This window comes from Epinephelus lanceolatus, chromosome 9 (genome assembly GCF_041903045.1).
Source record: "Epinephelus lanceolatus isolate andai-2023 chromosome 9, ASM4190304v1, whole genome shotgun sequence".
NCBI lineage: Eukaryota > Metazoa > Chordata > Actinopteri > Perciformes > Serranidae > Epinephelus > Epinephelus lanceolatus.
Genome location: NC_135742.1, coordinates 37,523,128 through 37,549,924, shown reverse-complemented (window position 1 = coordinate 37,549,924; position 26,797 = coordinate 37,523,128). Strand labels below are relative to the sequence as shown.

The 26,797-nt window shown below is 43.2% G+C and overlaps 1 protein-coding gene across 5 annotated transcripts in view; it reads right to left on the bottom strand.

Annotated features, from left to right (window-relative positions):
* Positions 1-26,797, bottom strand: part of cux2b (cut-like homeobox 2b) — a 96,007-nt gene that overhangs the window by 20,864 nt on the left and 48,346 nt on the right. For all 5 annotated transcript variants that reach the window (XM_078170935.1, XM_033620034.2, XM_078170937.1 and 2 more), the window contains exon 4: positions 10,214-10,292. In XM_078170935.1, coding sequence (XP_078027061.1) covers positions 10,214-10,292 — 79 coding nt within the window. The remainder of the gene's footprint in view (positions 1-10,213; positions 10,293-26,797) is intronic.

Below are 26,797 nucleotides of genomic sequence, written 5' to 3'. Positions count from 1 at the left end.
AAAAAGCAAAATAGCTGTTTTACTGTGTGCGCCGCCTGTAGAGCACTTTACAGAGCTTTCTACATCGCAGTTTCAACACAGACACACTATTCCACTGAGACTTGTTTCCAAAGAGTGACTCTTAGACTTTCCCAGTCAGGCGCCTTTGAAAATTTCACAGGCTGGACCTAATGACACAAGTGCTGTTCCGACCCTTCACATGTACAGAAATCAACTCTAATGAGTCTTCTCACGTGCTGATGAATGGCAAAGAAGACAAAAAGATTGCCATGAATATGTGACGGAGTCTTAAGTCCCAAGTATACACCTAGGCAAAGTGTAGAAAAAGTCTGCTCCTGAAAAGGGGGGAGAAAAAAAAAGCGGGATTCTTTAGCACAACAGAGGAGCTGTTTTGCAATGCATGCGCGGCAGCACCGGGCCCATGGGGCCAACTAGGAGGCTGTTTCTCAGCTAACAAGTCTCCTCTGTATCATTTGATCATTTAAATTATTATGCCAGGAATTCTCAGGAGGCAGCTCGGCACTCCACATCACAGGGCTGTTTTTAATCTTCCCCTTCCCTTTCTTCCCCTCCCGAAAAGTTCAACAGCTCAGAGAGAGAGAGCTGCTCCTGTTGTGTACCTGCCTGCTGAACACCAAAGGAGGTGACTTCTAGTGCCAAAGCACAGAGAGGGAAGCTCAGGGGAGCTCCTTGACAAGGGGGGAGGCAAGATGTAGAGCCACGCGCACACACACACACACACACACACACACACACTCTCTCTCTCTCTCCCTCTCTCTCTCTCTCTCTCTCTATCACACACACACACATACACACACACACACATACCGCAGCCCTTCAAAACTCTAAAAGAGGAGGAAAATCGCTGCTTTGCTGCACAAACTTTTCTCCCACAGCTTTCATCCACTCATCTTAGACTTCTGTGTGGAACCCAATTGGATCCCTTCTTCAGTATGGGCACTGACTGAAGTGACTTTTCATAAGAAGTTGGAGCCACAGACATTTAAACTTTGCCAGATGCCACAGAGAGAATGCAAACTCTGAGCCGGCAGGCCACGAAAATAAATGCTCATCAGAGAGCCGAAACTTCTGCAATGTGCAATTTGTTGAAATCCTGGCCTTGCATTGCAGCTCGCCATATCTGCATTTTCATCAGACAAACATTTTGGGCCATTTAATTGATCGAGCTATTTTTTCCCAGGACCGTTTACAGTCAAACATTGTCTGCATTCATTGTTACACCAGCTGTGGAGATATTGCATCAGTCACAAGGGACATCACTATTAAGAACAGAGCTCTTCTAAGACAAACAGGATGACTTAAAGCACTGCTATTCCATCGACCCACTGTCACAGAAATCACTTTATCAGCCTCTTTCCCATATATCCTTTCAACTTTTAATGATCAAAGGACAGAGATTATAGTAAGGGATCTCTCACACATGGACAAGCCAGGATTATCAATCAGTGGCAGGGGAGTAAAGTAAAGTCAAATTTAAAGTGAAGGGATATAACTTAAGTCTGTATACAAAATTAACCCCCGTCAAAGTAGAGCAGCAGGGATACTCTCTAAGGGCCCGGGATCTACAGTTACTGAAGGAGAGTCCAGAAAGACTGCTGATAACTTTGGAAAATAGAGCTACTAATTGATGTAGCTAATCAGAAGCACCGGAGCTTCTTTTTAGAGCAGCTGTGATGGTAAATCCACCAAATAAACCCTGCAATGGAGGAGGAATTCAACACGAACCCGACCGCTCACATTCCTGTTAATCAAGAAACATAACGCAGTTGACAAGGCGTTATGTACATCAGGTGAGTCACATCACTCTCACGGCAAAATAAACGGATCAATTTTTAATTCATCCCTTATCTTAATTATAGATGATTGGAAGTCTGCTCTGAGGTCATGATAACTGATCGGGCAACAGCAGCTCGTTTAAACTAATAAATCACAGGACATTTAATACATCATTTTCTCTGGTGAACACAGGACCAGCTCCGGAGGAATTACTGCCACTGAGAAGAGCAGAATGGCATACAGCAGGGAGGGTCAATAATGTCATTGTGAAAACATGACGTTCACTCACAATGAGTCTGAGGATATTTATAGTTCGTTACAACTTGAGTCATATCTTTGTAGTTTTCACCGTCACTTCTAATAATAATAATAATAATAATAAAACATTTTATTTGTAAGCGCTTTTAACAAATGCTCAAAGACACTTTACAGTTTTTTTTAAAAAATCATAAAATAGAGCAAGTCAAAATAAAAAACAGCAATAAAACAGTATAAAACACACAAACTTGTACATTAAAAGCTAATTCACACACACACACCCAATATATATTATAATTATGACACTGCTAAAGCAAAGTCCAATGGGGCAAGAAACTCGAGCAGTCAGACAATCAGACAGGCTGAATGTAAGCCAACAGTTTAACAGATTTACAACAAATTGATTTGGAAGTAAAACTGAAAAGTATGCACACCCATAATGTCAGTTATAATCCCTCATCGCACAGGAAAACAGTGCGTACACAGCTAAGGTATGTACAGTAGGACAACACTGAACCAGAGGTCTGAAAACTGTGTTTTATAGAGAAAAGTTGGAGAATAATTTTACTATTTGCCATGTCAATATGTTTTTGCTCCTAAAAAAGTTGGCTGTTTGATTGTCAACTACTTGTTTATAACTGACATACGTACAAAACAGAAAAATACAGTTGGATGAGTTAAGGTTAACCGTAGACTTAAATCAGTTTGGTTTAGTCATAAATATTAGGATAAATACTAGACTGCAATTTGAAAAATCTGTTTAAAAAATTATGCTGGAAATGTATAGATTGAGATTCAACTCTTTACCCACTGATGGGAGAAGATAAAAGATTGTACGAAGAACATTTTATAAAATTGGTTGTAATATTGCATGATTTATATTCATAGTTGTTTATATTTGCTTTAAATGTTCTGCATCCACTGGGAGTCAATAATGTGTGTCAAGCATGATGTAAGCATGGTGTGTTTTGAAGCTCACACTGGTTAGAAAGTTAAAAATTACAATGTCATTAGCACCAAGAGGAGAGACAGCAAAAACCACAAAAAATAAGACCCAAGTTGTGATAAACCCAGACTTGCTAAAAGCCAACAAATGTTAGCATGACTTTTAACTGTTTTTCACATTCTCAGCTGCATTGATATTGAATTTCATCACTTTGGCTGAGCGATAATGAGGCTGCCACCCTGTAGCTGCTTCCTTGTGGTCACTGCGTTGCTGTTTCTGTGCTATTGCACATCTCAAAGCAGGAGGCAGTTACTGTATCTGGGTGAGCCTTCAGTCCAGGCTGAGCACAAGCCAAAGCCTGTCAGATGCTGGACGGCTCAGCGGACTGCAGGTGGCACCGGGGAGGACAGTGTGCACAGGTTCAGGATGTGTGTCTAGGTGGGTGGGGGTGGACCAGGGTGGTGTGCGCCAAGACAAGCAGGTGTGTCGGGGCGGTCCGTCTTGGCCCTGTCAGCGATACACCATCATTAGGCGGTGTGGGCGCAGCAGGGTGCACCATTATGTCTCCCTGGGCCCTGTGTAATTACGCTCTGACATAATTAACCCAGCAAGCCCATTAGCCAAGCATTGGCTGGCTGAAGAGAGAAAAAAAAACGCTATAATTATTTGTTGTGCGCATGTTAATGAGGCCAGCTGTGTTCCCATCATACAACACGAACAAATTAATTTACAAGGCTGTGCTCCAAGGTTTTTTCTTTTCATTCAAAACAGTCTTGTTTTTTTTCCCTTTGAGTGGACTTCAAGGTCCATAAACACGCTCTGCCGCTGCTGCAACAAACAGTAACACTGCTGTAATATTGTTGTCAAGAACCAAAACTAGGTTGAGAGAACACTAAGTCTTTACTTTCACCTTCACAGACAATGTAAAGTGATATAAGGTATGTAGGATAAATTGCCGCCTCTTTTCTTCTGCCTGTCAAGGATTAGTTTCGATTAGAAAAAACACAAACTGCTTGCGACAAATTCATAAACATGACTTTTCTGTTTGCGGTGCATTTTAAAACCAACGAGCATTTGATTTTCAGACAGCAAACCGAAGTGTCGCTTTACCTTGAAGTGGCAGAAGGAGTGAGAAAATACTAAAATAAAAAAGATGGGTGGAATGAAAAAAATGATTGTGGGAAGCGGCGGCTTTTGTGTGTGAACAAAACAAAGCTGAAAGAGAAACTTCTTAACCTGTTCTCTTTCATTGCTGTTCCATGTCTTTGTCTGACAGACTGAAGGACGGAGAAGGAATGACATCAATACCGAGACATTTTAAAGCTCGGAACAAAGAGTGGAGCCGGAGCTAGATAGCATTTAAAATTAACACGAGATGCTGCAGTGAAAAAAGAAGTGCCAATGACATCCAAACCAAACTCCACTTAAAATTATACAAAAATAAAACAGCGTACCTCACAGTGTTATTTATGAGACATGTAAGACAAATCACAATGAATTAACGTCATCAAATACACAAGTCTATGGTCTGTACCGTTTTGAATCCCATGGCTGCATCTTATCTGCTCTCAGGCACACACACATACAGACATTCCTACACACACACACACACACACACACACACAGTTGCTGTCTTTTAAGAGCACACTCTCTCCTGGTCCCTCTGGGGTCTCCTACTCCACAGGGATCAGTTGGAGAGGCCCGGCTCTTTTATGAACATAATGCATTATTAAGCACCTCAAACATCTCCTGGGCCTTTGTTTATTACTGCTCTTATTAATCACTTGTGCATAATCTCATCCCGCCCAGAGAGCTTTCATTTTCCATCAGCTTTTATACGTCCTTATTTTCCAACAGACTGCCACAAACGCGCACGGCACTCCTTCTTCACTCTCATCCTCACTGTAGGTACTCAGCTGCAAAATTACAATGAGGCCAGCTCGCTTGCCTTGCAGGCCTCTCTCTCGCTGGTGCTTGCTTATGTATATGAAAGGTTGAAGAAGGACAACTATTCTTTATGCATGTGAATGACTCTGAATTACTAAGGTCAGTGCATTCTGTTCTGATAATCTCATAGCCGAGGGAAACATCTGATGTGAATATGTAAGGCACTTATAACCATCTCATTTCACAACAAGACATGCGGCTTAACGTGACAAAAAGCTGTTTGTACTTGTGCTCTGCTCTGTACTACCGGTGGTCACCACTAGCAAGCACTGTTGCCATAACATTCCCACTATTGCACGTACACATACATAAAGACTCACACACCTCAGACATGCCGTAGGCCCGGCACACACACATACTTAGAGGGGTGTATTCAGATCAGAATCTTCACAAACTCCGAGTGAGCTCCCCGCTCAGATAAAAGGAGCTGTGTTCTAAAGGAAAGAGGGAGTGGGGTGGATCCTGAGGGATGAGTGTGTGCACTGAGAGGAGGCGAGGAAGAGCAAACACCTGGAGCGTCAGTCTCAGGGCTACGCCCCTGGCGACAGGGCCTCGCTGCTCTCACAGAGGTGGCAACAAACGCAAACGTTCAAACGCCACTCTCGCACACACACACACACACACACACACACACACACACACACACACACATTCACTCACACACTCCAGGAGAGAAGAGCAGAGTGAGACGGCGAGGAGGAGAGGAAGAAAAAGAGAGAGTAAGTTAGGTGCATCTCTGGGAAACCGATGAATTCGGGCAGGAGCTGCCACTGTTTTTCAGCGTTCAGTGATCAGGACGTGTTTATCTGCACTGATCAAAACCGTGCGGAGGTGATATAAACATTGTTAGGGAAACACTGTTAACAGGCCTCTTTCAAGCCCCAGACTGGGTAGGAGTTACAGTGCACAGCATGGGGAGATGTCACAGGCAAATCAAAATATAGAGTGCTAATGAAACACTCCAGTGGATTGACATCTCGGCTTAGGGGCCTCATAAAAGGCAAGAAATCACTTCAATCACTTGCATCAAGAAGTTATTTCTGTTCTGAGTTTACTGTTGCATTCTAGTTGCCATTGAACAGCAGCATCATCTTGCATTAACAAAGCGAAACATTATCATGCTGGAATCTAACAAACGTAACGGATATGTTATTTGTATTCAGTAGCGTGCACAGCAAAGTGGATAACTGATATGTGACCAGATGTTAATGATAGCCAGATACAACAGGTCACATATTGAGCTGCTGCTGCGTGTGCCCCCCCCCCTTTCCTTGTTCGCCTTTTGCATTCATTAACTCTGCTGTTGTCCTGTTCTGATTGGACTGAAGGCCTTAGCGTCGGCACACAAATGAGCACGCACTCATACAAGGAGAGAGAGGCACTTTCAAATGAAATAATAGGAGGGAAAAACGTCCTGCAATGAATAGTAATAACTGCATTAAGATTAACGAGCACGGCGTGTAAAGAATAATTGCATCTGTCAAAAGATTAAAAATACATGAGCTGTAGCATTTGTTGGGGGAATGGTGGGAACGCTCACTGTTGTGTTTGAGGGGCAGAGAGAAATGAAGTGGGGCCACAGCCAAATGACTGTCCTCCAGTGTACCTGGAGTCATCCATTCTAGCGAGGGGTGGGCAGGAGAGGGGGGTAGTTGTGACCTTGGACACCAGCAGCAAGATGTACAGTGACAAACAGGCACAGGATACTGTAGGCCCTCCTCACAGATGGCAGATACTGCAAGGGCCGGACACAGATATACTCTCAGTGGTCTGGCCTCTGTTTGGCTGCAGCCAGAGAAGTGGGGGGATATCTGGCAACGAAGGCAGCTAATGTCGGTATCAGTCAGCACTAGATTTTTGCTTTTTCAAGATGGTAACTGTGTCAGATTAGGCAATCAATGAGTCGTAAATTGTTGCTGTAACTTGGCGAAAAGTCATGGCAGACTACAAGTTGGACCCTGACCAACAGTAGCTTGCCATCTTTCCCGACACCAACTTCATCATCTTCTGCCATATTTACAGTTGTAAATATTTACAGGAAAGTGCTGCGTGCTGCTTTGGGTTGACATCAAAGAACGTGTCAAAGAAGTGTGAAAACAAGGTCAGAGATGGCCATAAGAATCTTTATGTTATGATGATTTTTTTGTCTGTGCATTAAAAAGAGAGACTGCATGGCCAGATCAACCTGTTGGAGGGCCCTAGGGCACTTTTTTTTCTTCTCTTGGGCCCCCACTGACCCCCCCCAACCCCCACTGCATGACTGTACCCCTTTGTGTTCCCTTAGGGGGGAAAGAAGGTAAGGGATCCTGGGGCAAATGTTTTTGTGAAACAGCTAGAGGTGTGGGGAGGCAAGTCACAGCCAAAAGAAGAGGAATACACCTTTCACGTGTTGTTTCTTCTTTAAGTTAACAAATGCAGTGGTTCCCCTACCACTGCCTTGAAAAAAAAAGATATATGATATAGAGTGATGCAGGAATGAGTAAAACCCAGAAAATCGGTTAGCATTTTTGCAGTCCCGATTCCCTTGTCTCAGAGTCAAAGGGTTTGTTGAATGGGTTTTTGGTTAGATTCAAATAGAGTCTGTGGTTAACACAAGCTTTCGAGACCTTCCTGTTTTGTTCTACGACATAAAATACATCAGTAAACACCCCAATTGTAAATTTAGAAGCTTTAGGTGTTTTAAAAAAGACGGTTGCTAACTAGCGGCTTACTGAGAATACAGAACGTCATCATAGTGAACACTGCTTTACAGCCTTGTTGTGGAGACGACGTTAAGTCATGCGATCGTGGTGTAGTTCATTTATAGCCTAACATTAGCTTTTTACTCCTCCCGAATGCACTGAGGCTTCAAAAATCATATAAGTGGTGTTTATTTGTGAAGACTATCTTGCTGAACAAAATGTGTAAGTACCATAAACATTTGTTTGTCACTGAGCTTATTTTCTGCAATAATCCAAAATCCAGTGGAAAAATACCATTGGCTTTTTGTTGAGGGAACCAGGGCCGCGCTAACTTCTGAGTTTGCCTACAGCACTCTATTTAGCTAATGTATGTGTTTCGTTTTAGTTCAGTGTGAGGGTCTCTCTGTGTTGTTGTCATTTACGGTTGCGCTAGTTTCTCTCCTCTCTGTGTTTAACCGAGGGCAGAGCTATGCCCATACACACACACACACACACACACACACACAAACACACAGAGCACGAAGCAGACCCAGCAGAGCACAGGAGAGAGAGACAGTTAAAGCGAGTTGACGACAACGTATTACTTTACGTGCAATAAAAGCAATTTCCCAAAAAACAAAGATGGATAGACGCTGACGGCCCTACATGTCTGAAAATCAAACTGAAATATCAGTATTTTTTAAATAATACATGTAATTGTTTAAGTTATTAATAAAGGAAAAGTCCACCAGCTGCTAGCCTTGTTTATGCTGCGTAAACTGCCATAGGCTTAAGCTAATAATGGTGACAAGCATAAAACAATTTTGTCTATGAACTGTGACAGTTATTATTGGGACAAATTTTATACTTTTGTTAAATGTTCCTGCTTCTAAGCCATGTTTAATGTGTGTAAGAGGAGTCAATTTTAGCAAGAAAATTGTAACAAAATTGTCATGAAAATTGTGATTTACACTCCTAGTCATTGATTGGGTTAGCATTTTTGTTTGTAATAGCATTTTCGACATGTTAAATACAGTGTGGCAAGTTGTTAGAAGGCACCTTTAATGAAGATGAGCTGAATAACAAAAAGTAATGTATGACTAATATAACTATTTCTGCTGTTAGGTAATTATTATCTCAAATTATTAAGCAATGTTATTGCTTTTTAATTATTTTTTTTAATGTAATAACTCTCTGTTTGAGTAATAAGTAAAAAATTCAGTTTTTCAGGCTACTTGACCAGCACTGTTTATCACTGTCTGACTGAGAAAGAAGACACAGTGAAACAGAGTCCCTTTGTAAAGGTAAGGTCAAATGGAGGTAGGAGGCTGGCTGTGTTACGTCACCTGATGTAACCTGACACAGGCAGGTCTACCACTGTATACTCAATATAATTACCACACTTACAAGCTGTGTGAATAGATACACTGTACATAAAGAGACAGAGAGGACGAAAGTTATAAGGTACCTTGGAAATAAAAGCTTCTATAGTTTTTTTACTTACACATAAGAGTTTATGTTGGGTGACAGTGGCCTTTATTTTTATTTTGAAGGCTTTGTTCTTGAACATAACAACTCTTAGTTGACTATTCTCTACTTGAGAGGGGTTTGTGACAAATAGATTCCACAAGATGCTCCTGGGCTTGAATTAAGGCCTCTATATAAAAGGTATAGGTCAGAAAATCAAACTGAATACATCTTCAAAGAACGGTATTTCTTATCAAGGAAATAACTCCATTCAAAGTGTGTGTGCGTGTGCATGTGTGCTTGTGTGTGTGCTGGTGCAATATCAAGCAGGGGACTTCAAGGAAAAATGGAGACCTTTAAAAGTCACTTGCTGCTGTCGCTATTTTTCTGATGCAGACTTTTATCTTGTATTCATTGAATCTGTAAACAGCATTCTCTACTCCTGCCACAAGTGTTTCTCTGATCTAGACTGAGATTGGGCTGCGTTTTGCTGCCGTCTCCTGCAACAAAGAGCAATACAGTACATGTGCCCCGGCGCTGAAATAACAACTGAATAAACACACAATATGTCTTTCCTCTGCACTAACTTAACTGTCTTTGCCCCTCTCTCCCTTTTCCCCCATTGGCCTCATCAGGCCTGCGTTCCACACGAAGCCAGACTTCAGTTGGGATTTTAATTGGCCCTCCACAATCAACAGCAGAGCTCCTCAAGGATGTGTTCGCTCCTCAGCCAGGCTACACTCAAGGACCAGCGCTGGGTTTTGAAGTGGCCTCACGCAGAGTTTTGGAAACCACTCTGAGAGCACAGACTTTGAAAAATAGATAAGAGCCACAGGGTATAGGGTTTTATGTCTCTTATACCCATGTGCTGTTGCACCATATCTATCTATGGCACGAAAATTACTTTTTGGTTTGTGTATGTTCATATATACATGATATGTCACTGTGTGTATATGTATAGAGCCAGTCCAGTGATAGCGATAGAGGTTTGATGGGGAGCTGATCTCCAGGGAGTGATCTTTGAAGGAGGAAAGATAATTCTAGAAGTAATGTGTGTGAGTGTGGTGTTTATACTGCTGCTGTTGTTGTTGTTGTTGTTTGTGAAGATGCACATCGCTGGTCTTAGTGGGAGACTCACCTGGGGCTTCGATAAGCTGTTTGTAGATTCCCAGGAACGCAGACTCGGCCTCCTTGCTGCGCTTGTTCAGAGCAACCACCTGCAGTGGAGAGAAGATGCCATTAAGTTAAACATCGACTGATATAATCCTGGCATATGTCTAATTTACAGGGTGCAGAATATTTACATTTCAGGCTTTAAATGGACTTTTACATCGAGCAGATAACACTTAAAATCTTAGATTGCCAACAATGAATCAATAGTAACGAGAGCAAAGGTTAACCTCACAGCATCCTTCCAATAAATGAAACAAACAGTTATGCATGCCTTGTGTATGTACTGTATCTCCAGTACGTGTAACAAAGAAATACTGTGCAGGTCATATAGGTTATGCATACATTAACCAACTCAAAGGCTGTTTCTCCACACAAGCACTGACAACCAGAGAAACAAGGCGTAAACTACGATGATATTCTCCTGTTTAACTGCCAAGCTGCTGCATGTTGCGAGGTGACATTTGGCCTGTTACTGTAAATGTAGGTGTCGGCGTGCATGAGAAAGGCTCGCCAGTGATGGTGGCCTTCATCACCAGCAGCACTCGGCACCTGCTATCCTTGGCTCGGCGGGTGATGCAAACCAATTAACGATTCATTAGGAGGGACAAAGAAAGCGAATTAGCCACCACCTGGCCCCATGGAGAGGGCACCTGCACTAGTGGGTATGTGGGTTACCCTGCTCCCAGCTCCCGCTAAGACCCCGGGCCTGTTCGTGAGTCAGAGGACGCGCTGTAACTGCCTCTCTACATCCTCTGCTCTGCAACCGTAAATCAGATCAGGCTCGCCCAAATGACCCACCCCCCCACTCCATAAGCAGGCAGAATCCAAATTATTGTCATCTATGGTCCGTGTCATTTCTGTCACTGCTGATTACAGCCTCTGTCAGATTGGCTCGATGGACTCCACGACGAAGGGTCAAGTGTGCGGTATGGCTGAGCCAGGCCGCTCATCACTGGTATGACTACACTTGAAAAATATTCATTTTGCAAAGGCTGAAAACACTTATGAGAATGGTGGTGGCGGTCGTGGTGGTGGTGGTGTGTTGGGGCTGTTTAGTGGGGTTATAAATAAGGTGTGTGGAAAACAGCGAGGGATGGAGAGCCTTTGATTTACTGGAAATGGCTGGTGACTTCCCTGGGGAGGCATAACGACAGCATCATGTTTAAAGAAATATCATAAAGATCAAGCAAATCCCCCCCATCACTCCCACTCGGAGCAGCTCAGAGGAGTTCATGGAAAATGGAAAAGGCTGGAGCCCAATCAATACAGATGCAATAGTCTGCAGCCAGCTCCCTGCTACACTATGCTGTTGTTTCACTCAGCTATACCCCCAATTTACCCCCCACCCCAACCACCAACCTCCATCTGCCCTTCTGCCCACCTCGCCTCTCCTTCCAGGACATGACGTTAATGTCGGTATGTTCGTTCGCAAACAGTGAAAATGTGTGAAGCATGCTGGCCCCATAAACACTGTTTCTAGTTTTATATGTGGGTTATGAGTACATCAACAGCTACTGTTGGTTCAGCTAAGGTTTGCTCTTTCCCCGTTGATGAGAGACTGTTTTCATGTTTGCTTCATTTTCACTATGAACAGGAGCAATTTCGTGTCACCGCCAGCCAATAACAAACCTCCGCTTGTCAACGTGACATAAACAAAGCACCAACAGCACTTTGTGACATCCAGACAAACTATTATCAACCTGAGCTTACGCCTGAACTACATGGCCACTACAGCAGGGTGGCTGAACCCACTTCTAGTCATCAACTTTTCACTGACAGTCTGCTGGCTGGCACGGCTTCCTCTGAAGCATATACATCAAATGAGACTCCCAACTGCATGTGTAAAAAGCCTGAGATCCTGTGAAGGCAACAGCTAGGGCTCCGTCTTCCAGAGACACGCAGGGTCTCCTGGCCCTCCATCATCCTTTAACGAGAGAACACGGAGATTACCTCCACAATCACACCATTAACCTGCCTACAGACACTAGCAGAGACATCAATCACACGCCTGCCTGATGCCTTCTCACGTTAGCGCCCGCTATACGTATAGATACCCCCCGCACACACACAACCCACCCTTGCTATCATCAAAGCACTCTGAGGTGTCGTGCATAATATGGGCTGATAAGGGAGTCATCTTCATCTCCATGCTAATCCACCTCCAGCCAAGCACATGGGATTTCAGAGCCAAAAGTCTCATACTAACAGATGCGAGCAGATGGGGCGCTTGTACAGAGGAGGTACAGCTTGAGGAAAGACTACTTCTTCTCCTCTTTTGGATGCAAGATATGGCTCTGGCCCTGGCTTCGGCTCACAGCGCATTCTTTGTTTTCACCCGTTTTGTGATAAAGGATATGGCTGCCGAGGGAATGGGCTTGGCCACAGGTTGATTTTACAAGCAGGAGTAAAGCCTGGGGCAGAGTAGCAAGAGAGAGACAAAGGAAACCTGTTAGAGCTCCTCCATAACTCTTCACGCTGCAACAGAGTGGGCAGAACACCGCCTCTGGGACAAGGCTGCTGGGAAATACTTACTGATAAGCCTTTGAGAATACTTACAGTACCCGCTAGTGAGTCTCTCTGTGTGTGAATCTGAGCGTGTGTGTGTGAGAACAAGCTAGCATGTGTTGAGGAGGGAGAAATAAATGAAAGGGGGGAGAGAACAAACCTACAATGAAGTAGAGGAAGCAGAGTGAAGGGCTACTGAGCGACATACAGAGAGAGACAGAGAGACAACGGAAAAGAGGGGTTCCCATAAAGAGCGCAATTAGCAATTATGCAGTCATCAATTACAATTATCACAACTGGTGATTATGCAATTATCACTCTAAATCATCATTTTCCCCCTCTGCCTTACCAGTTTGCCACCCCCTGTGATTTGGTTGTTTGAGGATGGGTTGTGATGATGCAGGTGATTAGAGTGTGCGACGATGATGGGGGTGTTGGGCGGGTGTCAAAGCAGATCATGCACTGTGTGTGTGTGCGCAAAATAACTGTGCGAAAGCATGTCTGCAAATGCAACTGTGCCTGGGTGTATACAACATGTGATTGAATTCTCTGTATTCTGCATGTGTGTGTGCATGCAGTGTTCGTGGATACACTGCTCCCATCTCAAGGTGAATGTGGTTGGTGCTGTGGGTGGTTTGGGGACAGCAAATGTATGGTTCCACAGTCCCTGAGGCCTCTAAATTACCTGTCATCTTCCCCATGATGCAAAGGTCAGTGCACAATCACAGGGAGTCCATCCTACTGTGCTGCTCACTGAGCGCCAGTCCAGCCCACAGGCTGACAGGATGTCACAACAACCCCGGTCCCGCTCCATGCTTATTAGAACAAAACAGTGGGAAGCCCACCATCACCGCAACACCACTTGTCACAACACCTTCTAGAAGAATCCACTGGATTCACAACAACACATTCAGTCCTTGGTGTTAATATAAGTGTGGAAAATGAGACAAAATATGGTCAACGCTCTACTATTATGCTGCGTTAAGTCGCGCCGACATCTAAAGACTGGAGTGTTTTTTTTTCCCGTCTAATCTTTATTGGCTACAACATCTGATTTCAGCTTCAAATGTCCTTCCATTTTCAGTGTCGCCATTTTGAGCAGTATAATGTCCACTTCAATTTACATTTCTTTCAGCTTATTTTCTCATTGAAATCGTTTTCAGAGATTTCTTCATGGCTTTTTTTTAAAGCCAGGGGTGTCGGTGGCTTAGTGGTAGAGCAGGCGCCCCATGTACAAGGCTGTTGCCGCAGTGGCCCGGGTTTGAATCCAGCCTGTGGCCCTTTGCTGCATGTCACCCCCCCCCCCCCCCCCCCCTTTACACTTACCTGTCCTGTCCATTAAAGGCAAAATGCCCTAAAAAATATCTTAAAAAAAAAAAGAATATTTAAACAGAAATTTGTCTCAATTTTTCTGTAAAACTGCAAGAATAAAGTACCATACCAACTCATAGGGGCTTTGTATCCAAGTATTTATTGTAACACTTCAGAGCAGGGCAGTGTTACATGTCTTCAGGTACAATAATGTAGATTAGAGCTACAAATAATTTGATTTTCTTTATCTTAACTATGGAATATTATTCTGATTAACCATTAAAAACATCAAAAAACAGTGAAAAAGGCCAGCCCCATAATGTCTCCAAATTGCTTGTTTTGTTGGAACGTATAAATATCTGTCTGAACCTATAAATATTCATTTGCAATCATACAAAAACATCAAACTCACTTCTGAAAAGCTTGGACCAGATAATTTTTGCTTAATACATGACTTAAATAACTGCTTATTAAAAATTTTTTAACAAAAATATTCTGTCAATCAAATAATTGATTAACTGACTAATTGTTTAAGCTATGATACAAATCCACAAAAGATGCACTTAGAATATTGCCATAAATAATATTTCTATAATAGGTCCGATAATGCAAAAGAGAAGGTAAACCAGTGGCCTGGTTGTTTGAATTTTTAGACATTCAGATTAGGGTTCCCTTTACATACTGAACAAATCAATGTTTAGATTTTCAAATTAATGTGAGAAAATATTGTTTGGAATTAATTTTAAATCAAATTAACAAAGATTTAAGGTATAAGTGTTTCTTAATAGGCAAAATGATTTCATATCTGGCTTAACACTATCTTGTAATATCTTCTGAGGAGCCCTTAAATAGCTTTTCAAAGGTCAAAATTTAAAACTGATCTAATTTCAAATCTGATTCTGAAGAAATTTAAAAGATGCATCTAAATGCCTGACAGGCCACAGGAACGCCTGCATCCCTCAACTGCATTAGGTTATTTCAACATTGTATAAACAATCCAGGAAAGAAACCTCCAATGCTACGGTTACATGCGTTGAGTCTCCTTTATATGTGACCTGTATGTTAAAAAAAGCAAATGCAAAACCATCATTTTCCCTTCAGAAGCAGGGAAAAGATCATATTTTAGCCATGCCACCCAGCACTTTTGCAGCTGTCACTGCTGGCGTTTGTTTTGCGTTGAGTGTAGGTTCAGAGGAGAGGCGGGAGGAGAGAGATGAGTTGGTGCGGAGTGACTGATGAGTGGGTGGAGGAGAGGGGCAGAGGTAAACACTATTGCAATACAGTCTGGACGGTGAGAGTCCCGTGTACACCCACACATGCACGCCCACGTACACGCACAAACTTGAACTTGGAAGCATGCAAACACACACACGTCAAGTTGCACTCACGCAGATGCACACTACACACAGACTGTGTTTGAGGGCAGATTTAATCATGGTGACACCCATCTCGGAGCGGTGGTAGCAGCATGGCGGTGGCTGTAGTCGTCTCTGGATGCCCAGCGAGATGAGCAGTCAGAGCACTGACACACATCTCGTCGCCACGTCAATTCCAATCAGTGGTGCCTGTCAGTCAACGTGCTGCGCTCACGGACTGACGCCACTGCAGAGCTGCCGTCTCAGCCAAATAAATGGCCGAAGCTGACCAATATTCTTTTGTAGCACTTATCCGCTCCTGATGTAAATACATGCTGCAAGTATGCAGTGACAAAATCAGAGTGAAAATACAGCTCGATTTATGGAGGCCTTACGGGAGAAGCTCCCCTGCATTTGAATGGAAGTAGAGCTGGACCTTGAAGAGTATACAGCAGGAAAATGTCAATATATATGTTTTAAGACAGGTTTCTAGACTCTATTAATCCATAGAGAATGCAGGAAGGCTTTTCATATCGTGTTTGTACAGTTATTATTGCATTAGCAGTCAATAAACAATAATATAAGTCTACAGCCACTGCATTGTTAGGCTGTACTTAAGCACAGTGGTGCTTTGAACTAAATTGTGACAAACGTGCTCACAACATGGATGTATAGAGAAATGGATACAAGCGGTTAACTCCCGGTTCAGACCTCCACTAACTTGAATGGCGATAAAATGATTCAGTCGTAGAAGAAGTTGTAGTTCCACAGTTTGGCTACTATGTAAACTTCGCTTCAACATCTGTCGCTGTTCCTGTGGATTTGGTTCACAGTGACAGTGCTAACATGCTAATATTTAGCAAATATATTATTTAGCATCTCCTTCATTTTAGTTAAGCATGCTAGCATATTAGCACTAAACATAAAGTACAGCTGAGACTGATGGGGAAGTGATAGTTTTGCTGGTATTTGCAAGAATTAAAAACATTATAATATCAACATAGTGATTGCCCGAGACAAAAAGTCAGGGGATCACTAAAGTTTTACAGTTTAACCTGAGGGGAACATGAGTGTGCGTCCTAAATTTCATGACAATCTAACCAACAGTTGCCAAGATATTTCCCTAAGAATTAAAAGTCAAAGTCAAGGTGGCACTAGATGAAAGTCAGAGGATCACCAGAGTTATTAAGATTCATCCTCTGGGGACCATGAATGTCTGTACAACATTTCCTGGCAATTCATCAAATCGTTGCTTAGATATTTCAGGATGGACTAAAGTGGTGTACAGATTGACCAACAGACCCCAGAGCCATGCCGCCAGCATAAAAAGGTAGATCAAGATATATGACGCAAGGTGTTTCACTTTAATATGAGACAAGACAAAATGAGCGCGACCTGGGGTCAGTGTCCCAGAAGACCGTGCCGGTAATGACCCAGGCTGAGAGGAGAGCAGATCTCTACAGATCAAGGTGGAGCTGACGTAATCCTGACGGACGTGGCACATTGAGCAGCATGAGAGACAAAACATGGCACGACATTAAACCCAGATCAAAGGGCCTGCTGTCTCCACCACGCAGCAGGTGCCTTCTGGGTCCCCCTTCACCATCAACAGGCGGCACAAGCACTGTGTTACCCGCCCTCTTGACAAAACTCAAAAGCAGCAGCCTCGGCGCTAACACCTCAAAGTCACGGCAAAGTCAAAGTCAAGAGCCGGCGAGAGAAAAACGGAGGGAAGAAAACAAATCTTTTCTGAATGTCTTTGTAGTTCAAAAGACAGGAGTTGTCATTTTCTTTGAGCTCGCACTTTCAAATGTTTGATGCAGCGAATGACCTAAACCTTGAAGAAAGTGTGTCTGCTGAAAACGTATCCATCATGGCACGATGGGAGGGAGCGGGGGCGTGCTGAGGCTAAGATGAAGGCACCAGTTGATGTGCTGAAAGGGAGGGCTGTGAAAAGTAGCAACGAGTGCACCTGGACTAGATTTCAGAGCTGGGAGAACTGTTAAGAGGAGAGAAGAGAGGAGAAGTGTAGGTAAGGGCTAATTATAAAAATAAAGTGCCCCCATTATCCCGGTGCTGTACTGCCCTAGTGAACAAAGCTACAACAGATGGGGTGTCATGGGTAACTGTGCCAATGTGAGCCAAAGCCCTGGAGTGGATGGACCCTGGCAGGCCGCTGGTGGAGCAGCCCTGGCAAGAGGGAGGCACAGCTGCATATCTCGCCCTCAGACACATGTTGACAGTGTTTCTCTAGCCCTGCCTACACTAGTCAAGGTGAGACAGCATGACACGAGGGGAGAGGGAGGGAAAGAGAGAGAGAGAGAGAGCGCTCCACTATGATGGATAGCGCTCTCCATCCACCTCTCCTCTCTCTCCCTCTTAGAAGGCTGGTGACTTTCCAGTGAGGCAATTATCATTGCGGAATGCATAATAGCCTAATTAATTACAGGTGTCAGCGCTGCCTTTGTTTCAGCATGGAGGAACATCATGCCAAAGCCGCATCCGCTAAAAGGAGCAGCGCTGATGAACGAGCCTTGAACCACGGCGAGAAGAGCGCAGCTGATGGAGGAACGCAACACTGTGGAGACGACTTGAAGTCTGCCAAACAATCCCGCGTCTGTTGCGAACAGAAGATGGATTGGAAACACATGGTGCAGAAATTAGGTCCATTATTTGCTTGATAAATCTGCTGTTTGCAATCGCAGTGCTCGGAGGAAGATCTCAGGTAGGCCCTGCGTAGGATGGCTCTGTGGGTAATTTGGTTCCAAGTAGCGGAGACCGCGGCAGTGTCGCTGGCAGCACTATCAACAATGAAACAGCCCCCTTACCCGGCGTTCCTTACAAACATGGCATATCATTTGTCCTGTCAGATTTGCCGATTTCATTCATTGTAGTGAGAAAGCCAGGAAGCAGACAATTGCCGGGGAGAGAGAAAAAAGACAGGACCTGCGAAGGAGAGAAGTGAATGATGGGGCGACTAGGGAGGAGAGACAGCACAGAGATTCCTGTTATTCTCCTCCTCAGCTAAACACAAGCATACATTGGTGCAGAACTTAATAGAACGTCACATTTAGTGTGTGGAAAGCGTGTGTGTGTACTGTACAGCGTGTGTGTCTGTCTATGGGGGGTCGTGGCGGCAGGCTGATAATCCCTCCACGCCCCCAGGCAGTGGGGGCTCATTGTAGAGTACATTGAGTCTAATAGGAGCGGGCGCTGAGGTTGTATGCAGCTCTCCCTGCTCCCACTGTGAGAAGAGTTTTACATAATTAATGACTGTTGATGTTTCCCAGGTAGTCGCCCGGCAAATTCACTCCAGACTCGGCTGCCACCGTCGTCGGTTCCGCAGAGAATGAGCGACACCAGAACAGACAGCTTACATTACAGGCATAAATAAGGCAATTTTGTACAGTGTCTTCAGACATTACTGTGAGGGGGGTTCAGGGCCAATGATTCGACTTGCTTCAGAGAAACACTCAGAAAGAGCTTTTCTATGTCTCAGAGTCTGCTGAGAATTTGCGCTTGATGCGAGTAAAACTGCCTCCTTTAGTGTTTTTATAATTCTGTATGCTGCAGAGACAGAAGCGAGGCGCATTTCAAGATAACAGTTGATGGCTCCAAACGGATGATCATCCACGTCTGCATGAATCCGTCTTATCTGAATGTCGATCTTAATACATGTGAGCCTGGTGGTCTGGGTTTGTATGTTCCAGACCTCTGACAGTCTGCCGAGGCCTTGGGGCTGTGCACATATTGCTGGGAGGCAGTCCACATCCACACTGGAGCATGTTAAATTAAACATTTAAAAACGACACCAAGGGAAGGCTATTTTTTACTGCTCTCGGCCCAGTACTCATTATTAATTTGTAATAACCTTTAAGGCTTTTTGATGTCATACATATTTTACAGAGAGATATCACTCCCAGCCAGACTGGAGAGGGCCTGTCGATGACAGATCACCAGAGTGCCACCGAAATGTGCCTTCATCTGCTATAATTAGGACCAGGTGAGGGTTAAGAGTGATCTCTGGACTGTGTGTGCATGCATTTGTCCGTACACAAACTCGCACACTAATGCATCAGTGTGATGACACGATAGCAACTAAAGATTAAACAGTGGAGTGCCAAAAAGATGAGACTGGACAGGAGACCAAGGATTTTCCCGAAATTATGTTCCACAAAAAAAAGTGCGCAACACCTTTCTGGCAGTGACCTGACCATCATTTTAAAACCCTTTAGGGATTTATGAATGCCCGATGTAAAGGAGTTCATTTCAGCTGCATAAATCAGATGAGTGGTTGAACATTGGGGGACAAGGGGCCACATTAGCACCCCGCTCTCTGTCTTCTTCATATTTGTCTGTTAGAGGGCTGGCCAAGGCCCATCTTGCTTCTGCTCTGCTGGGAGGCCCTCCATGCCCGCTGGATGCCAGCCTAAAGCTCATGTACACTGGTGCCAACACGCCACTAAAAGCTGTAAAACAAATGAGCTCTGTTTGGTTAATGTACACTGATTGACCTCTGCTGCCAGGCATTTGATGTCATGATTGTAATGACCAGCTTTCCCGCCTGATGACTCATATACAATGTGACAGGCGCGAGGTGGCATTTCAATTTGAGTGAATGAGGGCTAATCAGATGAGATCCCTACAACAGCAAGAGCTGATGTTGTTTTCAAACGTATATCTGAGAAACTATTGTTGAAATGACAGCATTTAAAATGCATTTGATTAATATTTCTCAAATGGTCAGTCAAAAATGTTGATACCTTTCATGATACGTTATGTGGTTTTGTTTTTTACTTTGTCCAGGTTTTCAGATAACAGTTTCTGAAATTTCTGCTTCCTTCCCACTAAAATGGAAGGAGACATAGTACTGAATAAATAATTAGATTACAAGACTCAGTGGTTTTCCCAATAAAAAGCAATGTCTGCTTGTGATGTTTTGTCACATGGTGCGTGACTATTAGCTGTGAGCAGTTCTATCAAAGAGAGACTTTCCCTTCTCAGGCTGTTCTTCTCTTGACTTGTGTCTTTCAAGTTCTTCTCAGAGGCCTTAAATGGACAGTTCACCCCAAAATAAAAAATAAAAAAATATTTAAATCTAGACTGTTTTGGCGTAAATTTAGTTTAATATCTGACTGAAGAATTCAAATACAGTAGTAAAAAAAAACAAAAAACAAAAAACAAAAAGACATATGACATTGTCAGGGATGACACGATAAAGTCAGAGGCTTATTTCCATCGTGGTCCCTGATGTTCTCTCAAACCTTGCACTAGACAGCAAGATGGAGACGGACATAAAACAGTAAAAGTGGGAAACCCTCGACCACAGTGTGGCAATCCCAACAAAGGGACCCACCCAAAGATGTACGTACATGCCAATAAAAGACAACAACACATATATGTACATTCTTTGTTTTGTTTTTCAGAAATAAGATTGTTATTTGTAAAATGACTAGTTGCCGAGTGTTGAAGATATCGGCCGTAAAGATGTCTGCCTTCTCTCCAATATGATGGAACTAGCTAGCACAAAGCATGTGGTGCTCAAAGCACTGAAAAAATACATTTCAAAATTCCTTTCTTTTTTTAATTTACCAAACTACACCCTCCAACTGTATCACCGCGCAGGGGGAAGCGTGCATCTACTCATGGACGAAACGCTTGCTTGCTCATGCTCGTGACAGACCTAAAGATTACTGGCGTCCTTAGCTGAGCTGTAACGTCAGCTAGCTCTTGTCCATAAGTAGATGCACACTTACTGGGTGGTGATATGGCTGGAGGGTGTAGTTCAGTAGAAAGAAAATAGTTCCCACATGAAACTGTTCACAACAAGGTTTGTGGACAGGTCATGATAAGTTTTTCAAATGTTTTTTTGCGCTTTTTGCTATGCATTATTCTGAGAAACTGGGACATTGTTTCTGGAGAGACATGCTGTTTCTGACTTATAATTTTTTTCTTTTTTTTATGTTGTGATTTCCACCATCAAAATTCTTGTCACATTCACTGTGTCAAGGTGGACACAGAAATCACAGAAGTATATATTTTAAAACCTGGGCAAATAAAACCAAAACTAGTACGGTGAGTCACATGGTAGGGCACCACTAGAGGTGAGAAGTATATTTGTCATTTTCATGAACTGACCCTTTACAGGAATTGCCAGGAGTGCTAAAGAATTTTTTATGTTTCACAATAACCATTCTTCTTGTTACATCATGAAGCAGACATTCAGGGGCACTAAATCAATCTTAAGAAGCCTCAGAAACAACTCTTCAGCAAGCTTTATATATAGGACCTGACTTTAGTGGTTATCTATTGGATGCTGAGTGTTACATAACCCTCCATATGCTCAGAGTGTAGGACAATTCCGTACGGGTTATAAATAAAGAAACCTGACGCACGGCTGCAGCCACTGTGATTTGGGCAAGTTCTCACATGGGATGTCATAGTTCTGCAGTGCTAGCCCCACTGCTATTTCAGGCTCTGCCTCATTAGAACATCCGCCGTGAGTGAACAAAAAAAAAAACAAAAAAAAAAACCCCAGACTGTACAAAAGACATTTCATTAGGAAAGAGTGAGTATGAAGGGAACGTTCACCCTCCAAGCCATACAGCATTCTGGGCTAACTGTATGCACTGCTACATTAAAAGGTGAATGCATTGTGGCACACACACATGCAGATGGTGAGGTGTAGCCAGGTATGCTACGGTGCGGAGATCTGTGTCACATGGTCCCACAAGGAGGAGGTCTGCAGGTCTTGTTGACAGGGGCACAAACACGCAACCTGCCACAATGACTGTAATTACCCCACATCCACTGCCTTCAACAGGGGAGAGTGTGTGTGTAAGTGTGTGAGGGGGAGAGTGAGGGACGGGACATGCGATTATGCATGTAAGAGTGACTTCTTGCATGAGAGAGGAGGGAGAGAAAAAAAATAGACATTATTGCGTGACTGCCCGAACCAGCTTCTATGATTGTGTGAGTGGGTGTTTGTATGTGTGTGAGAGAGCGCGCCTGTGGAGGCCCTCTCACACCACAGCGGCTGGCTAATTTAGTTAGGGAATAGCTGGCTGTCCTTCAGGTGAATGGACAGAGATTGGTCTCAATATGAGATGTAATAAAACAAGCCCATCACTGGATCTCACCGCACCTTCGGCTGTCCTTCACATGTCTCGCCAGAAGAAGACACATGCCCACAAACACACACACGCTGACACACAAACACAGACGACCCAAGGAGGCCTCCAAGGTTTGCTATTTTGAAGAAGAACCTACATTGCTTTTTCAGTTATTTTAGCCAACATTCTCTTTATATATATATCACCTATTGCCATACCTCAACAGAGTTAACATATGTGAATTGAAAAGTGCAGTATGAATAAAGTTTATAAGTTTATTTATTATATAAAGTCTCACATCCTTCTTTAACTTGTCTGCTACTGTTATCTACACCTGCTTCTTTGTAATGGATTTACATGAATTGATAGAATCAATGTAATTAAAGAAACATGGACAGGACAGGAAAGATGGTCTATTCATAAAACTGCTCTGTTAATGCAGTAGGAAGACAAAAATACTTTTGAAATTGGTGCTTTATGACCAGAGAAAACAAAAGAACAGGTGTTTGCTCAAGAGGCAGAAAACCTACAAACTACCGGAATGCACTGTGCCGCACTGGACTAATAAACACTCCCGCTGGTGGGTGATGTAATGTGAGTGTGGCCGGTTTGACACAGGAAACGATCTAGAAAAATACAGTCAGACATTGCACTAAAATATGTCTGAAAACATTTTAGGGAAAAAAGAGACAACGCAATAACAGAATCTTGGTTCATATTTGATCAGCACTGCCTAGTTTTAGCATTTCATTCCAGTGCTTTCAGCCTTCAGTTTTCACAATACAGAAAACAGTATGGTGCCCACTTCTTGTTTACAACAAAATAGTACACAGAGACATTAAAATGTATTCCAGGCCAGAGAGAGGCAATACAGTCAGAAAATCTTGGTTTATATTTGATCAGCACTGCCTGGTTTTATTGTTTATTCTGAGTTTGTTCTGAGTTTGAGAGAGAGGGGGAGGGTCTCTCCTGATCCACGTCTAAACTCTTTGTGTCTGGTGGTGTGCATTAAAAAATGAGGAAGTCCAATCTGTGGTTTAAGCAACAGCCCTAGAGCCAGCAAAAACGCCATCCAGCAGACTTGAGCTGTGAGAGGAGCACTGGTAAGATGAAGGGAAGTTTACAATTGCTCACACACACCACCCACGTCAGTATGATACAGAGCTGGTTGAAAATCTGCAAAGAAACCTTTAAAATATCAAAGTAAAAATACTCAATATGCAGAAAAAATGCCACTTCCAGTAATATTTAATTACATGTCACATTATCAAATTATTCATAATGATGCATGAATGTGTATGTGGGATTTTACTGTCGTAGCTAATTTTAACTATTTCATATACGGTAAGTCTTGTCTACTGATCCCCCTGGGGCTCGGCCACCGCCAAAAAGTCAGAAAAAAATAAGTTCTGCGACACAAATGTATACACATTTTTTGGATTCTCCTATAATCTTTGCTTTTTTGTGAGATATTGAGCAAGTCTACCTCTGAACATTTTATTTGAAGCAAAGCCCCTGAGAATTTCAAAGGGGAAAACACTAGTAAAACCCCTCAAAACTGACATCTGTGACAAGGGGCTTCAACTAGACACTACCCTTTTTGTAATTTTTCATAAGCCAAAGAGGTTGGAAACTACTGATTTAATCTTTACCAATCTATTGTGTTTATTAACAATATGTGTTTTAATGTAAGACCTTATATGAAATGTAACTAGTAACTATGGCTTTCACACAAATGCAGTTGAGTATAAAGTACAATGTTTCCCTCTAAAATGTAGCACAAGGACAAAGTAGCATAAAATAGAAATACTCTAGTACTTAACAAAGGTACAATTTGAGATACTGCATGTTGGTCTCATTCAGAGAGTCCTCAGACCTCCATATCTCCTGTATCCTAAGCGGGTAACAGAGCCTCTCTGTAAGACTGGAGCATGAGTTGAGCTCTGTGATTCCACTTGTCCTCCTGTATGGCTGCAGCTGACTCTTGCTCCTTCCTGCCAACTGCTAGCATCCAAAGCCTGGTGACCAGCAGCTTTTTCCCTTCGGCTGTCCCCTCAGCCGTACTCCAGGCTGGGACCGCCACTCCTGAACAAGAGCAAGAGCTCTCCCACTAAATCCACCGAGACCCAATTACGGCGACGGCAGGAGAAATCACGAGGAGATGCAAAGTTACTTTGCTTTAATTGAGGATGTGTTTAACACTCTCCTCAGGCCACCATGGCCACTTTATGTCTTGGATGAAACAGAGAGCCCTGCAGTGGGACTTTAAAACATATATCTGTTTGTGACAAAGGCAAAGAACACTCTGATGTGTGGGCTTAGATATTAAAGGGCGGCGGGTGTGATTTAGGACGTCGTACTTCCAGTGTAAAATAAGAATAAAACAAGCAGATCTCTTAAAAGTGTAAAAACACATTTGATTTGTGGTGAAGAAGCAACACTTTAATGTGGGGTGTACATCAGAGGAGATGCGCCCCTCCCTGGTAAGAGAGTTATTTCACTTGCAGCTGCTTGTTTTAATAGAGCCACATGTTAATTAGTATTGTAGTTAATCCCATATTACAGAGACCCAAACTGTCAGGTCATATTATAAACAATCGGTCCTAATGTTCGTGCATGTGACATTTGGAGCTGCTATCTCTTCTAGCAAAATGTTCCCTAGGTACTAATTGGCCTACTTTACGCTGTCTTTCTTTGAATTGCCAGTTTCTTTATCATTTAGGATATTAGCCTTGACAAGCATCATCCCATATACCATAGGCCCACTAAAAGTGTAGAGGAGCTGCATCTTTTTTTGCAGCGGGACAGCAGAAATGGGAATAAATGATTTACACTCGCATGTAATACTGCAAGATCTACCTTCATGGGATATTAAATACAATTTGAAAGAAGAATAAAAGTTCAAACACTTAGCCAGCAGCAAAGTGAGTGTAACTTTTCTCCGCTTGCATTATTTAAGATAGGCTCCATCATTTTATCAATCTATCGATCTCCCACCAGAAAGATGAAAATGGAAAAATAATGAGGCCGATGAATGCTGTGTAAAGAACATCAATGTGCAAAATTTAATTATCTGTGCTGGAAAGAAAAGGAAAATGTGTCGGCTGTTTTCTAAAACAAAAAAAGTGGAAAAAAAAGGAGCAGTTAATATTTTTCCCTCTCTGCATATTTTAATTACCAGATCAATCATAACTACGTACTGCAGTACTGCAGAGAAAAGAAAATTGCAAGTCTAAATGAAAAACAATAGATTTGCTTTAAAGTCTTCGCTCTTTTGAAGTCTAAATTAAAATTTCAGGTGCCTTAACAAGAGCCTTCTTCAGAAAGTTATGATATTTAATTAGCGTGTTTAGATTTTGCTGAAATTAAACTTCACAGCCGAGCATCATGTGAAATGAAGACTGGTAGTCCCGGGCTTCAGCAGGGGGGAAACACCACAGATGAACAGAGGGAATTAAATCACTTCGACACATGAGGGCTGTGTATCCTCTGACAGAAGCTCGTGTTCTTTTGACTTGTGCTGCCACTGGCTTGATCTGAGGCTGGGTCTCGGTGTTCAATGGAGCGGAGAAACAACTTTGCTCTCTGACTGTGTCTGTGCGGCTCTGATTCTGTGCCTGAAATCAGAGAATCGCGCCGTAGAATTGGCGGAGCAGCTCTCCCGTTCCGCCTTTTCCTCCTCGCATGAGCTTTTCCTGGTTGTACGAGCACTGATGTTTATTTCTCCTGGCATGTCCTCGCCGGCGCTGAGCCACCGATTTCACACATTTTTATTGGCTAATTTGACTGTGCTCTTGCCAGCAGCTGAGAGTGAGCCAGGAGTCGGAGAATCTCAGAGACACTGCTACTGCTAGTGTTGCTGCTCTCTGACTTAGGATGCCTGGAGGGAGCAGAGGAGGGAGGTTCTCACCTGTCTCATAACAAGTAGTTGACCATGTTAGACTGAAGCGAGCTGGGTCTTAGAAACTGCCTCTTAGATTAGTTACTGTCTGCTGCTGGTGAGTGTCTGTTTGGTGAGGGGTCAGGAGGGGAATGTGATTGCCTGTCTCTTAAGGTGACAGGGGTTTAGAGGAGCGGATGTACACCCAGTCAGACGCCCAATAGGAGCAGTGCAGTCGGCGCTATGCGTGCGTCCATCCTCAAACATGGCTAACATTTGCACAGCAGCGGCAGTCAGGCGTGACGTCTCCGGGCTCTGAGGTTTGTGCTGTCAGGACGGTAGAAATTAAACCTGGCACTGCAGAGCAGAATGTGCTGAAACTCATC